This window comes from Camelus ferus, chromosome 15 (assembly GCF_009834535.1).
Source record: "Camelus ferus isolate YT-003-E chromosome 15, BCGSAC_Cfer_1.0, whole genome shotgun sequence".
NCBI lineage: Eukaryota > Metazoa > Chordata > Mammalia > Artiodactyla > Camelidae > Camelus > Camelus ferus.
The window spans coordinates 18,122,861-18,138,389 of record NC_045710.1 but is presented as its reverse complement, the minus strand read 5'-3'; the positions used below and the strand labels follow the sequence as shown (position 1 = coordinate 18,138,389).

Sequence of the window (15,529 nt, the reverse complement as noted above, 5' to 3'; positions counted from 1 at the left end):
CGAATTAAGGATATGAAGAGGTGATGTCCAAAGCCATGAGACGGATGGACAGGGTAGATGGATAAAAATAAAAAGCAAAGGGGTTAGAAGCTTTCTTGAATAGCTTATCAGGCAAGATTAAGCAGAACCTGCCAAAGCAAACAAATTAGGGATAAATGGAGAGAGAAGAGCAAATAGTTTGGAGGCAGAGAAGCAAAAGAGAGAAGTTCTGAGATTCAGTATGCAAAACACTAATAAGATGGGGCCTGGGGACAAACCACAGTGTTTGCCAGAAGGGCATCCCTGGTGCCCTACAGAGGAGAGTTTCTGTCTAATTCTGGGGTCAAATTATGAATGTGGGGGTGGGGTGGGGAAGTGATGAGGAAAGGAAAAAGACCATGAAAGCAAGAAGAGAAAAAAGAGGGTCCTGATGGAGGAGGAGCAGCAGGTGGGCTGAAGGTTCTTCAGGATAAGGGAAACCCATGTAGGTTTGATGTCAGAGGGAAGAGCCGGTGAAGACAGGATGGTGGGGGTAACAGCACTCATCTGTGGATCAAAACCAAACTCTACCTGCTATCTCATCAACCTCCCTCTCCCACTCTGCAGCCTCGTGATCAAACATCTAACTTTCTGATTCCGACCTCCTTGCCTGTGGACCTGCCATTCCTGGCTCCAGCCCTGCCTACCCTGAAGTCTTCTCTGAACTCCTTTATGCCAATTCACGTCCCTCCCCCTTCACTATTTTTTCTTACCTTTCTTTTTTTTAATTTAATTTTTTCAGGCTTTTTTTGGGGGGGATTATGTTTATGTATGTATGTATGTTATGTATTTCTAATGGAGGTACTGGGGATTGAACACAGGACCTCGTGCATGCTAAGCTCTACCACTGAGCTAAAACCTGCCCCCTTCACTTCTTCAGGAAGCCTTCCCGGATAAGTCCTTCTCACTGCACCAGTGTGTGATGCCACTGATGTTCCCCTGTCTAGTATGGTGCATGACGTGGGATTCTCCCATAAATATTGTCCCCTAACTACTCTTGCTTATCTCAGATAAATCATGCTTAAGATGCCAGCTCACTTATTCAGTATCATTTTCTCTTATAAGTAACTATCAAATGTTCAACTAGTATTTCTCTATACATCATTTGTCTAAAATGTATCATCAATCTACCAGTGGAAGAATTCAAAAATAGTAATATGATGTTTGGGCTTCGGAGGAAAATCCTCAAACAAGGATTAAATAAGATGTCTTATTCTTCTGTGATCCTCAGAGCCTCCCACAATGGTTTGGAACTTAGGAGGCAATTCCTAAAGGAACAATAGGAGGAGGAGTGGGAAGAAGGAAACAGAAAAGAAGATAGGGAAGGGGCAGGATGGGTGAGAAGTCCCAAGTAATAGGCATCCTTCAGTAAAGCCAGAGTATCGGCACCAAGCAGCAGGGAGAATGAGTGTTTGAACAAGTGTGGTGTGTGAATATACCTCTGATTTCATTTAAACACCAAAAATAAATAAGCTACATAAATGTTATCTTGTTTGGTAATTGCCTGTGTCCCTGTTATAAAGAATCAAGAATTTGTTACAATTTTAGAGAGTAATATGGGAAGACTAGCCCTTTCACATATTAAGACATATCAGACTGCCCTGACAACGAGAACAGTGTAGTACTGGGACCCAAAAAGACAAAACAGACAAGTGAATCAGAAAGATGAAAATATATTTCAGGGGAAGGGTACAGCTCAAGTGGTAGCATGCATGTTTGACATTCATGAGGTCCCAGGTTCAATCTCCAGTACCTCCTTCAAATAGAAATAAATGAATAAACTCAATTTAAAATATATATTTTTTCAAAATTAAGTAATATAGTTGTCATTTCCAATCAGTAGGGAATGGCATTGGGACAATCATTAGCCCTCTGGGTAAAAATAAGAGTTGGACTCACACCTCGCACTATACACTAAGATCAAGTCGAAACAGGTTGAAAGTTTAAGTGTAAAATGAAACTATAAATGTCTCACTGGGAAACATGGAAGGATTCCTTTATAACCTCAGAGTGGGGAAGGCATTTGTTTCTATGAGTCAAAACCCAGAAGCCATAAAGGAAAATACTGACAGACTCAACAACATGCAGATTTAAAATATCTGCATTGCAAAAATCCACAAACAGCAAACCAGTTTAAAGTATTTGCAATTCCTAAAGCAAAAGGCCAATCTCCCTTACATGGAAGGAGCACTGAAATGGATGAGGAAAAAAAAAAAAAACTAATAGAAGAGTAGACCAGGCAAACTCAGACATAGCATATAATTCATAAATAAGAATACCAAATGGCTCACACACATATAAAACTATGCTCGATTTCATCCGCAAGAGAAATGCTAGATAAAAATACATTGAGATGCAATTTCTCACTTACACTCCTGACAAAATGTCAAGGCTGTGGGGCACTAGGTACTTGCACACATTGCTGCAGAGAGCATAAATCCCCTAAGAGGGCAATTTGGCAAAGTCCAAATCACAAATGCATTCCTCACCCTAACCCTTGGTTAATCCTAGTATCACTAATGATGGATCAACTAGGCAATACAATGTGTCTTCCATTATAATGCAGTATGAAGCACACACCTTGACTGATGCAATATTCTGGCCCAAAATGTGTAAACTGAATCCATAAGTCTGTAGCTATAATTTACACATTGGAAATATAGGGCCAGAGAAACAAGTAAATACAAACAATTCAAATCCAGAAAGTGGGACGTTCTGTAAGATAACTGGTCCAGACTTTTGAATAAATAACTGGTTCCACCACACACACACACATCCTCAAGAAAAGAGGATACAGTAAGCATATAAGTTAAGTATCATATAAAAAGGAGGTTGGCAGGTGGAGGGGAGGGGAGGATCTCATAGGTCAGAGAGACTCAAGGAACTTAATTTAACAACCCGATGCAATGCCTGGTCCTAGATGAGATGCTAGTTTGGACAAACCTACTGTAAAGGATATCTTTGGACAACTGGGGAAATCTGAATGTGATCCAGACATCCAGATAAAATGAAATTTACTGAAATGGAAAGGTGGAAGATGCTGACTTTAAAAAAAGGTAGATTGCAAGACAATAGGAACAATATGATGTCGTATCTATATCATCAGTCTATCTACCTATCTGTCTAGAGAGAGAGAGATACACAATCTCTGGCAACAGGAATATGGTGCTTTTATGTTTTTATCTTACTTTCACTTGTGATATTTTCTATAATGCACACGTACTGCTTCTGTAATTACAAGTTGAGAATTTATTCTACAGATAGTTCAGCACCTACGTAAAGTGACACTGACATGAATACGTATGTTGGTATTATTTGTAATAGCAAGAGATTAGAAGCCATCTAAATGTGCAACAATATGGCACTGGTTAAGTAAATCACAGCATATCTCAGCAATGGAATACTAGGCAGCCTAAGAAATAATGTGAACGTTCTCTATGAACTGGTGTGGAAACATGTTCAAGATCCAGAACAACGTGTATAGAATGCTATCACTTGTGTAAAAGCAGAGGGAGATGAGCCGGTCTACTTGTGTTTGCTTGTATTTGCATAAAGAAATTCTGGAAGACACCAAAGAAACAAATAATGGTTACAGAGGTGAGAAAGAGGATCCAGAAAAAGGAGGGATGGGAGACACAATTTTTGCTGTAGACTCTTTTCTGAGCAGGGGGTGGGGAGGGATGTGGGGGGTGGAGTAGATCCCACTGAATGCATTCTATCTAACCAAAAAAACTCTTTCAATAAGAACTGGTTATACTTTTAACAGTTTCTGCTCCCACCCCTCTTCTCAGCAGAAGGGCCCAGAAGAAAGATGCTCCGTGGGCTGGCTTACCGGTTGATCTTCCTCTTCTGCTGGGATTTGATCACTGTGCTCTCTTCATCTCTTTTCTTCAGCACCTGGAAGTTGTACTCTAACTTCTCTTGGTTTAGCTGATAAGTTGCTTTCATTTGCTGAAGCTGTTGCTCAAGAATCTAAAGTTAAAGTTTAAAAAAATAATCCTAATTGGCCCCGGTACAATTTGTTATGCCTGAGGGTCCCCAGTCATTTGTTCTGGAGTCAGATCAGAGGAACCTTAGGGACAAGTGTCTCCACCTGAATTCTTAGAAAATGTAACATAAGAGGCAAATGAAAGGTCATCTAGAGAAAAACATATCATTCAAGGTCAAGCTAAAGCCTACATACCTACAGCTAAGAGAAATCACAGTTAGAGCATTCACATCCAGCTACCTCTTGTTCTCTGCCCCAGACCGTTTAGAGAACAAGCAACCCCACTAGAAACGCCATAGAAGTGAACATTGCCACAGAAACCTGCAGTGTCCCCGCTCTGACCTTCCAGTTGGCAGTGTCAGTGTTTAGCAAACCACGTTCATTTTAAGGAGGCTAGATGCAACCATCCTTACTTCTTAGATTTCCACTAGCTGTGTTCATTCATTCAGCAAGTATTTATTGAGTGCCTACTATATGTCCCACACTTTTCAGGTGCTGCTGGAATACACTGGTGAAAAAGGCCCAGTCCTGCCCTGTCTAGGAAGGGGACAGATGAACAAGAAGTAAGATCGGGGTAGGCACAGGGTGGTGTGGGACCAAAGAGGGGAGGACTCCGTGCCCTTGAGGGCAGGGCAGCATCCTGGAAAAGATGGCATCAGCGTGTCTGAGGCCTGGAGAAGAGTAGGAGTCACTTGGGGGAGGGGAGAGAGGGCTAGAGAGGCCAGGGAAAGCCAGGTGCTTTGGGGAACAAGGAGCAGTTCAGGATTTGAGGTAAGAAGCAGGGAGGGAGGTGAGAGAGGAGGCTGACAGCGCAGCAGGGCCTGACTGAGCTAGGAATCCAGAGCTTGATCCTGAAGGGAAGGAGGGCCTTACATAGTTGAGATCCAACTATACCTACAATTTTACACCCCACTTTTCCCCCTTTAGTACTACAACATAAGAATTTTCCATGCTAACAAGTTTTATTCATATGATTTAAATGGTGCATAATATTTTATAATTTATCATATGCAAAATATTTATGTTTCTCATATATCATAAGATTTTACCACTTCCCTACAATATATATATTTATAAGTGTATAAACACACTTATGTTGTTTTGATAATCTTCGATGTTATAAAATAATGCTGGGAAGAATTACATCTAAAACTTTGGGACTTTTTTGGTTATTTCCTTAAGGTAGATTCTCAAAAGTGAAATTCAAAGGCTCTCAGTAAACTGCTTTCCAGAGAGCAATTTATGGCACACACTCCCTCCAGCCACGTGCAAGTGCCTACCTCCCCACCCCGTCCACACTTAGCATGGCTGGCCCTTGGGCAGGATGCGTGGGATGGGGCAGGGAGCTGCCAGGAGCTGCACCCCACTCTGCCTGGGCATGATTAAAGTTTAATTTAGAAATTTCTGACTTGAACAACATCCCAAAAAGAGCCTAGGGAAGATGCTGACAGCACAGCCTCATTTTCAGTGCAATTATCCCAGGTGGTCCCAGCCTGAGCCACCGCTCCAGGCCCTGTACCCTTCTAGGGATGGCTGTGAGTGTCGACTAGGGAAAGGGACTCTCAGCAGTTCTTCCTGCAAAGCCACGATGATTTATGCCACCATGCTCCAAATGAAGCCAAGCCCTGCTACTTTGAATGTGACCAGCCCTGGACATAGGAGAGGCCACTGGTCAATGTGGCTTGGCACAGGAGTCAATAGGAAAGCTCCTTGTTGGATGGTGACTCTGAGAAAGTGTGAACACTCACAGAGAAGGAGGGTCTCCAGAGCTGCTCTGATTTGGAAGGACAACAAATGGCTTTGCTGGGACTGGGGCATTCGGGCGCCCTGTGATCCAGAGCACCTGGGTGTCCACTCTGATGACGTCCAGGGCCCTCCTTCTTCTCTGAGCTTCTCTGAGCCCCTGTCACTAAGACAGCATTTCTCAAGCTTATTGGGCTACAGAACAGTTTTTATATTTATAACACAGCAAGAGTGCGTGAGTTATAAATTTGAGCTCTATCAGATTCATGTGTCATTTCATTCTTAAAGGTAGATTACTACATAATAATTATGTAAATAGACTATTTTTTCTAATTAATACATCTAATTTAGGGGAAAATACATATCACGGGCATCACTTTTTTTTGTTGGTTGTGTGAAACCACCACCAGTATCTCACCGAGCTGAACACAGTTTACAAAACTCTGAACCCGAGTAATCAGGCCATGTCTTTCTCCTAGTGACCTGAAAGAACTTAAATCTGAGCCAGTCTTATTGGCAAAAATATATCTAATAATAACCTACCACCTGATTTTTTAAGTTTACAATCTTTTGCTTGTGCGTACAGCTGAGTATTTATTAGCTGATTTTATTTCCTCTTGTGAAAAACGCTGGCTCCTGCTCTTTGCTAATGTTCAGACCAGGGGACTGATGTCTGGAGGGACAAGCCATGAAGATCACTGAGCAGCCACTCCTTCACCTCATCCCTGTCCCAGGGCCACCTCTGGGGGCTTCACATTCATGATGCCACTTGGAAGTTACTGGCAGTGCTGCCAATGAGCGCACAGAACTAACAGTGGTCTTGTGCCTCTCGCACTGCAGCATCTACAGCAGACAATTACCCGAATTACATTACTCATTATTTGTCTGCAACACCTTATGCTCACAGTAATCTTAGCACTGGAGAATCTACTGTTAACTATCACGGGTCTTAGTCTCAACATAGAGCCATCCTTGATTGTCACATATTGAATACAGCCTCACATTTTTTTAAAAACTTGGAATCGATTTTGTTAAATGTCTGTGCTCTTATTCCATTATCCAAAGATATTTTGCAAAGTTATATTTCACGTTCCCAGGACTAATGGCAAAAAAAATCACGCTTGGTTTAATGAATAATTTATAAAATTACGATCTAACCTGCCACAATAGTCCTTCGATGTTCCAGGTATTGCAGGTGTTGGCCACACCTCCCTTCCCATCCTTTTCCTGGGGCAGTAGGAGCAAAGGAGCAGGGGAGCCATCTCCTATCCCAGCCTGAAAACAGTTGCCACCACCACCCCAGCAGAACGGAAATTTGGAACAGCAGAGACCCCCACTGGGCCTCTTTATCACCGGTCTGTCCTGGGTGGGGACTCCTGGATTCCTTTTGGAACCGTAGACTTGCAATCCCACAATTTTGCTTACCCTTTTTTCCCTGTCACTTGCTCTTTTATATTATTTATGTAGCTTGCTTTCTCATTCACAAGATTATAAGTTCCCTGAGGACAGGAACTGTATCTTGTTTATTTTTGTACCTTGCACAATGTAAGTTCACAGTATCTGTTAAGTAAATAACTTGTATTTGATTTTTATGATTAATATTCTGATATTCAAGTAGAACTAAACCATTTTACAATTTTAAATGACCATGTAGGGCCTGAAAGCAAAAACATTTGCTTCCTGCATCAAGAAATAAGTGTTTCTAGCAATTTGTGTTCTGGGGTGGTGGGCAGCAGTGGTAAAATCTTCTCGAGCACATAATGTTTATAGGCTTCTCTTCGCTCATTGTTAATGTGGCTTTATTGGCAGTAAGCGCTTGAAAAGTATCCCTTCTTTTTTTCTACGTCTTGTCTTTTACCTACCAAACCGGATCTATATGTATTGGATCCTTTGTATTTTCCTGGTTTGCAAAAGTTTTAGTGCTATAATGAAAATTTTAGTGCTATGAATTAGTGCTATGAATTGAGCTGCATGCCGTATCTTTTTGAAAATAATCAATGCTATTTGACTTTACTATCTGGTGAATATAGCTCAATCTACTAAAATGCTCACATATTGCAATGTGGGTAATAGATGATTTGATTATCTTTTCCCAGATAGAATGTGGTACAGTATACTCTTGGTTTCCATTCTAACACAGTTCTTACTGTTACACAGAAGAATTGCACACACTTTCCTTCTCTGAATATCTCCATCTTTCAGCCTCCCACATACCCACACTCCACTGTTAGTCCATCCAGACAGGGCGAGCCCAGGCTCCCAGGCTCTCTGCCTCTCTGTCCTTCACCTCCCTAGTCTTACCCACTAACCTCTATCGTCTCCCCACATCCCAGAATGTTTTGGCTTTGTTCAAGCATTTGAATATTGGATTAAGAACATAAGGTTCCACTCCTACAACTCAATAGCAAAAAAATAAATTACTCGGTTAGAAAATAGGCAAAAGACATGAACAGATATTTCTCCAAAGAAGACAATGCAGATGGCCAACAGGCACATGAAAAGATGCTCAACATCACTAATCATCAGGGGAATACAAATCAAAACCACAATGAGATATCACCTCACAACTGTTAGGATGGCTGGTATCAAAAAACAAAAGATAGCAAGTATTGGCAAGGATATGGAGAAAAGAGAATCCTTGTACACTGTTGGTGGGAATGCACTTTGGTACAGTCACTATGGAAACAATATGGAGGTCCCTCAAAAAGTAAAAATAGGATTACCATCTGATCCAGCAATCCCATTTCTGGGACTATACCCCAAAGAATTGAAATCTGGATCTTGAAGAGGTATCTGCACTCCCATGTTCATTGCAGCATTATTCACAATAGCCAAGATACAGAAACAACCAAAGTGTCTAATGATGGATGAATGGATTAAAGAAACAGTGGAATATACATACAATGGCATATTATTCAGCCTTAAAAAAAAAAAAAGGAAATCCTGCCATTTGCAACAACATAAATGGACAGGCAGGACATTATGCTAAGAGAAATAAGCCAGACACAGAAACACAAATACTGCATGATCTCACTTATATGTGGGATCTAAAACAGTCACACTCAGAAGCAGAGAGCAGAATGTGCTACCAGGGGCTGCCAGGAGCTGGGGGAGGGGAAGATGGGGAGGTACTGGTCAAAGGGTACAAAGTTTCAGTTTTGCAAGATGAATAAATTCTGGAGACAAAGTACAACAGACGGTTTAGGATTAACAATACTGTACTGTGCACTTAAAATTTTGCAAAGAGGGTAGATCTTATATTAAGGGCTCTTATCACAAAAGGAAAAACAAAACAAAAACAAAAAAGAACACGAGGTTCCATTACTTCACTGTTTGAGGCCAACAGTATGTAGTTTTGTCATATAAATTATCATAGGATCAAGACAACTTCAGAAAGCTTAACAATAGCCATTTTCATTATAAGTGTAATGTATACAGCCCACAGCAGCAGTGCTGCTGTCCTACAGACGTCTACTGTTCTTCGTCAGTAACTCTCAGCTCCATGAAATTCTCAAGGCTGGAAAAATATTTCTAGTCTTATAGGGTTCTTAATTTAACCTCATTATATAAAGCTACAAGAGGAGTTAAGAACTGAAATTCTACCAAAGGCGAGATGTGGAAAAGCTTTCATCTAACGTGTTTTCCTAGATAAAGACTGAAATAAACAGACTGTGCTTGAATGTTAAGATATAATTATATTACATCTAAATGTAATTAGAGATGATTTTTTTTTTAAACTGATGTTGAAACACAGAATCCTAGGTTTGGAAAGAACTTTAGAAACCAGAAAATCTAACCTCTTCCCACTGTAGGAATCCTACGCTGAAGACAGACACAGTCATTCAGCCCCTGAATACTTTCTGAGATAAAGGAATCTTTGTTTTGTGGGATGACTCTTTTCTGTATTAGATAGTTCTAACTATGGGAAGTTTCTTTCTAATGGTGAGTCAGAATCTGCCTTCCTGCGAAGTTCAACCATCAGTCAGGGGACTCTGGAATATTCGGAAGGTCAGAACTGGGCTTGAATCCAGGGCTTACCACTTACTAGCTAAGTAACCTTGACTCTGAGCCTCAGTTTCCTGGTGTATAAAATGCAGTCAGCAATTTCTCCTCTTCACATTAGTGTGAGGATTAGAGATGCTGTGTGTTAAGTGCCTGGAATATGGTAGACACCCAGTGGATAGTGGCTGTCCTAGCATTGGCCCTATGTCATAGCTACCTCGCCCTAGGGACGTCTTCCCTTTGCCCGGCGAAAATGCACAGTTCCCTCCATGATTCCTTACATGCCGTGGTTTCCAGACCCCTCAGCATCTCGGCAGTTTTCCACTGATTTATTAAAGAAAGCATTCCTCCATGTGTATCTGGTACATGAGCTCCTTCAGATATTATCATGTAAAAGGGAGCAGATGATCAGTGAGAACTGGTCGAGGGGACTAGCTCTAGAATATTACAGGTCGTTGCTAAGGACGGAACAGTCACAGGTGCTCTCGGTCTGCCAGCCGCCCAGCCACTCTGGCGGAGGAACGAGTCGCACCTGCACGTCCTGCTCCAGCTTGATCTTGATTGAGTTGTACTCTTCGCAGTCCCTGATCCTCTGCTTGTTGAGCTGCTTCTCATAGTCCTCTACCCTCTTGATGCGGTTCATGAGATATTCGAGCTGCAGGCACAGGAAGACAAGGGCAAGGTCAGGCCCCGTCCCTGCCCTGACTCAGCCCTTCAGGTGGCCTGACCAGCGCGACACAGGGGAGGGTCCGACTCTGGACGGAGTCTATCTGCCCTCAGAACCCCGGTGCCCCAAGGCTTTGAACTCCCAGGCCGTGGCTTGTACTGCTTAACTGGGCCCTTACTCCAGAAACTCTCGGAGGAATGCAGACATTTGTACTGCTAAAGTTAAAAAAAAAATTCATTGGCTCTCGGTCATATTATTTCTTTGTTCTTTATGTCTCTGAAATAAAGTGATAACCCCACACCCTTTAAGATATGTCTTGAAACAGCTTCTTGGCCCATTTGTGTATAAGTACCCATGGCTGGGGGAGGTACACAGGAAGTGAAGGAGAGTGTGGCAGGACCCCGGAAACACAGCAGGCTGCCCAGGTGGTACTGACCACCACCAGAGAGGCCCACATCCGCGGGGCCTCACCGACTAACTGGGAAGTGCAGTCGTGGGTGTCAGCTATCCTCGCCAAGATATACAGAGGCTAGTGAATTCAGATGCAGCAGGGATCACCCCAGACTCCACCAATCACCCCTGATGCACCTGCCCACTCCCCCATCAGTGCCATTACCTCCCTGGCGTTGTGAGTCTGCAGGGCTCGCTCCCACTTCTTCTTATTACTAGTCAGCAGCTCTTGTCGCTCTGCCTCAAATGCTTTCTACGACCAAGAAGGAAAACGGCTCCCGTGTCTGCTTGGATTAGGCAGGTCCCACCACATCAAAGAACTCTCAGACAACAGCACAAGTGACACAAAGTCAAATCCAAATGCAGACTTGCCAAGTTTCATACAACCTAAGGGCTATGGAAGGACCTGCCTGGAAATTGTTACGAAGTCTGTGCACTGGGGGAAGGCCAGTGCCCTGCAGTCCCAGGGCCAACCCTGGCGTATAATTCAGCCGTGACCCGGGTTGGTGCCTTGCTCTGGCTGGGGTTCCCACGAAGCAAAGGCAGCACAGAGCTCACAGAAGTGGGGCAGTGGGTGGGGTAGGCCTGGGAATGCAGAAGCGAATCTACAATACTCCAAAGAGAGAAGCCCTCACCCTCTTGGCTCTCTTCCATTTTGGAAAGACCTGTCTCCATCTCAGTCTTTAACGTTTCATTCCAATTCGAAGTATTGGTTCCCAGATCCTGTTTGGCCCGCCCCTTTCCCACCCCGCCCTGTCCCTGACTGTCATAAATAAGTCAGACAAACAGCTCCGGAGGCTTGATGGTTCTGGAGCACTGATCTTCCCCCTCCACTCCTCCCACCTTACCCTGTTTTATTTCCTTTCCAAGCACTTACTACCACCTGTCAAACTGTATATTGAGTAATTTATCTGTTTAGTGTCTAGCTGTCTCCTGCTGGAATACAGGCTCCATCAAGGACTTTCTTTTGCCCGTGGCTAGTACCTCCAGCCCATGGCCTGTGCCTGGCACATGATAGACACCTGATGTGTATTTGTTGGAGGAGTGAATGAATGAGTAAGTGAATGAATGAAACCCTAGAACATGTGCAGAAATCAGAAGACCAAGACACCTGGGGCCCTCCTTGGTGGTTAGGACAGAGCCAGCCTCCTCCCAGGGGCCTCCCCGGGGGCAGAGGGCAGCTCTCTCACAGGCCGTCCGTCACCTCAATGTGATAGAGCTCCTGGCGAAAGCTTTTCATCACATTCTTCACTTGCTCTTCCATCCGCTCCAGGAGCAGGCAAATGTCATCTGACTGCTTTTTCAAATCCTTCACGTACTGGTCATCTTTTGTTTTTAACTCCTAGAAGACAGCATGTCAAAGGTTGGTCACCCACTGAGAAAGAAGCAAGAGGTTGCCAGGCACACTCCACCCGAACCCATCCCGTCAGGTGGAGGGGGCTCAGCTCAGGACAGACCCTCTGTGAGCAGCACAGGGTTGCTCCCCTCAATTACAACTTGCTGCAAGTCTCCCTGCAGGCTTCCAGTTGAGCAACGAATGCCCAGGTTCCAAGGTGGGAAATCACAGACTGCAGGCTAAGTTCCATTCCTTGACTAAACACATAAAATCGGGAACAGCATTTGCTCTGACAGTACATCTTTCTAGTAGGTTGCCAACAATTCTAAGATGACTCCAGAACTTTTTCTTCTGGTTAGACGTGTATTGCCTGAGCTGTCCCGCCTTCTGGGTAATGAAGTCAGGCCTCCCCCTTTTTCCATTCAGGAAAAGCAAGCTGGATGCCCTGCGGTGGGGACTGGCCGGGCTCTTGCCTGCTGTAACTCATTGATCAGCTTGTTCTTATCTTCTATCAGCCCAGCGCAGTGCACCTGCTGGGCATTGAGCATCTCCCACAGCTCCTGGGGGATTCTCTTCTGTTTGCCCTCCTCCCACTTGACAGTGATCTCATCAAATTTGTCCTGGCTGGTCTTGACCTCGTTCTCCAGCTTTTCAAGTCTGCAAAACACAAACAGCCCAGCTCCAGATGCTGCCTTCCAAACAAGCAGGCTGGGTTTCTCAAGTCTATAAAGCAGGCTCAGTCACCCCGGCACTGCCTCCAGACACACCCACTGTGAACCACACCGGACTCTGAGGAATCTGCTTGTAGTTTAATATGGACTAGAAGGAACTGAGACCAAATAAACAAAGCAACACATAAAAGCAGATCAACATTAAGGCTGTACACACACACATACACACACACATACATACACACACACACACGTGGATCAAGAGTTCATTTCACATACTTCTGGGTAAGATAGGGACACACAGTAGTTAAGCACTTGATCACAAGTCCCATAGCTTGTGTTCAAATCCTGATTTTGCTACTGACTCTCAACTTTAGACAAGTTGCTTAACCTCTGCAGGGCCCATTTTTCCCATCTGTAAAATGAGTAGATGAGGGGGAGGGTTTAGCTCAGTGGTGGAGCACATGCTCAGCATGCACAAGGTCCCAGGTTCAATCCCCAGTACCTCCACTGGGAAAAAAAAGTTAAAAAAAAACCGAGAAGATGAAAGTATTTCCCTTCCTGTGGCTGTTGTCAGGATTAAGAAAGATGATCCCCAGCACAGTAGTCACCTGAAAAATGGCACTCATATTAATCTTTATTGACACTGTGACCTCAAGTGTCTGGCCGGTCTTCTCCCAAATTATCAACAGATGACCAGTGAAACATACAAAAAAGGAAAACTTCACCATTAGCAGCAGAAAATAGGGATGGTCTTCCAGAATCCCAGAAATTCCAAAGAATCCATAGGACACATGCCTGTGACTCTCCCCCAGCTCCAGCAGGCTGTCCTCCTGTGAGACTGTCTCCAAGCAAGACTGCAAACCCCCTTCAGGACAAGAATCACAACTTGCTCATCTCGTGATCTCCTCTCTCCTTCCCAGCTTCCAACCTACACAGTACATCTTATAATTCAATTAATTTTATTCTTCAAAAAAATAAGAAACAGCTGTCAGGTCATCTTTCCAAAACCCACATTTATCTTGGAACTCTGCCACTTACGACCTTCGATTTTTCCTCAGTGGCTGCAGCAGACACTAATTCCTTGGTGGGGCACCCAGGGCCTTTCAGCCGCTGCCCCCACTGGGGATCAGCACATTCCTGGTACAACCTGTGACAGGCAGTGGGAAGTTTAGGGAATAAAGGTACCAGTTACATCCTGGTGACACTGGTAAAGTTGCTAATGGGGAGAATTACTTCTGCCGACCAACTAAACATATTGTTAAAACCGTACTGTGTACATACCTGCTGAGCTGAGCAAAAATGGCCTGGGGGGTTGCCCTTCTAATTGGACTATAGCTAAGAAATTAATTGAAGAACAAGCCAAAGGAAGGGTTTAAATGAGGACCTCTGTTCCTGCTGATATCAGCCCTCTTCTGTGGGCAAACCGAGGAAGGAGAATCCTTCGAAGCAGCTTACTCCTGCCTCCCTGCTGGGCAAGCCAAGACCTGGGAGATGCGTGTGCACAGGGCCTACCTGCTCAGTCCCGAGTTCCCATTGTCCCCCGACCCTCCCTCCTTCCAGGCATGGAGTCTCTATCGTTCTTTTAACACACTGCTCCACCTGTACGTAATATTTATGAATCTGGTCATTATGATTCATTTGAACCCAGAAAGGCCTAGTCTACCTTCTTGGCCTCATCTGTTTTCTTCCATCACCCCCTATACATCCTTCCCTACCATGCCATTCCCAAGTGTCATGTGCTCTCAGGCCTCTGCACAAGCTGTTCCCTCTGCCTAAAATGCCCACTCCTTGGCTCCTCAAACTCCTATTCATCCCTTATGGCCCAATTCAAATATCACTTCACCTCATGACCCAGAGAGGAGATACTTCACATCCCCCAGGCTACAGAGCCAGGGGAGGGGGGTTCCTCACCGCTGACGCTTTATCTCCTCTTCCTCGACTCTCCTGTGGATCTCTCTGATATCTGCAGCTACCTGGATATTTGTCACCAACTCAGTGCCACAGAGCAGCAGTTTAGCCAATTTCTGAAAGTAAGAATTTATAAAGTTAGAAACATTTTACATTTTACACAACTATCTGTAGCTGTTCTATCCGGCCAAGCAGGAATCAAAAGTACCTTAGGACTTTTAAGAGTAGCATCTACTTAGCAACCTATTTCCATCATGACACTGGCGATGGGATGTTATAGCTTACAACTGAATAGCACTCTGTGATTCTGGATGTATTTTTATTCTCCTTAGAGGAGGAACCAGCCAACCAGTACAAAGTCAGGCACTCTAGGTACATCCCAGCGCTTTCCCCAGCAGGCCTTCAAGGGGCTGACACTGCCAGGGTCCCTTCTAAGCATCTCAGTTGGGGAGATAATTACGGGAGTTGTCCTCCCATGTCCATTTCCCACTCTTCTTTTAATAACAGAACACCCAGATTGTAGCTAGGTGTTTTACCTCCCCAAATAGATACAATTCCCAAACCCCTCTTGCAGCTAGAGTGCAGTCTGATCAGTAGCACATGAGTAGGAGTGTATGAGTCCCTTGAAGGGAAAAGGTTTTCTTTTCTTTCTCTCATGAAGTTCCACGTGGTGAGCAGAAGAAGACAGCTTAAGGAAGGGCAGAAGGAGATGAGGTCCCCAACATCGAGGAGCCTCCATACCA

General features: G+C 44.1%; 1 protein-coding gene across 2 annotated transcripts in view; it reads right to left on the bottom strand.

Moving 5' to 3' along the window:
• The window catches only part of DRC1 (dynein regulatory complex subunit 1), a 40,084-nt gene that overhangs the window by 11,553 nt on the left and 13,002 nt on the right, over window positions 1-15,529 (bottom strand). Inside the window, exons 3-8 of one of the 2 annotated variants that reach the window (XM_032497192.1) lie at window positions 14,790-14,902; window positions 12,735-12,861; window positions 12,073-12,210; window positions 11,035-11,121; window positions 10,284-10,406; window positions 3,851-3,990 (exon numbers count right to left, since the gene is read on the bottom strand). In XM_032497192.1, the coding sequence (XP_032353083.1) occupies window positions 3,851-3,990; window positions 10,284-10,406; window positions 11,035-11,121; window positions 12,073-12,210; window positions 12,735-12,861; window positions 14,790-14,902 (728 nt within the window). Of the gene's footprint in view, window positions 1-3,850; window positions 3,991-10,283; window positions 10,407-11,034; window positions 11,122-12,072; window positions 12,211-12,677; window positions 12,862-14,789; window positions 14,903-15,529 lie in introns of both variants that reach the window. The other variant, XM_014563509.2, reaches the window with a different exon arrangement.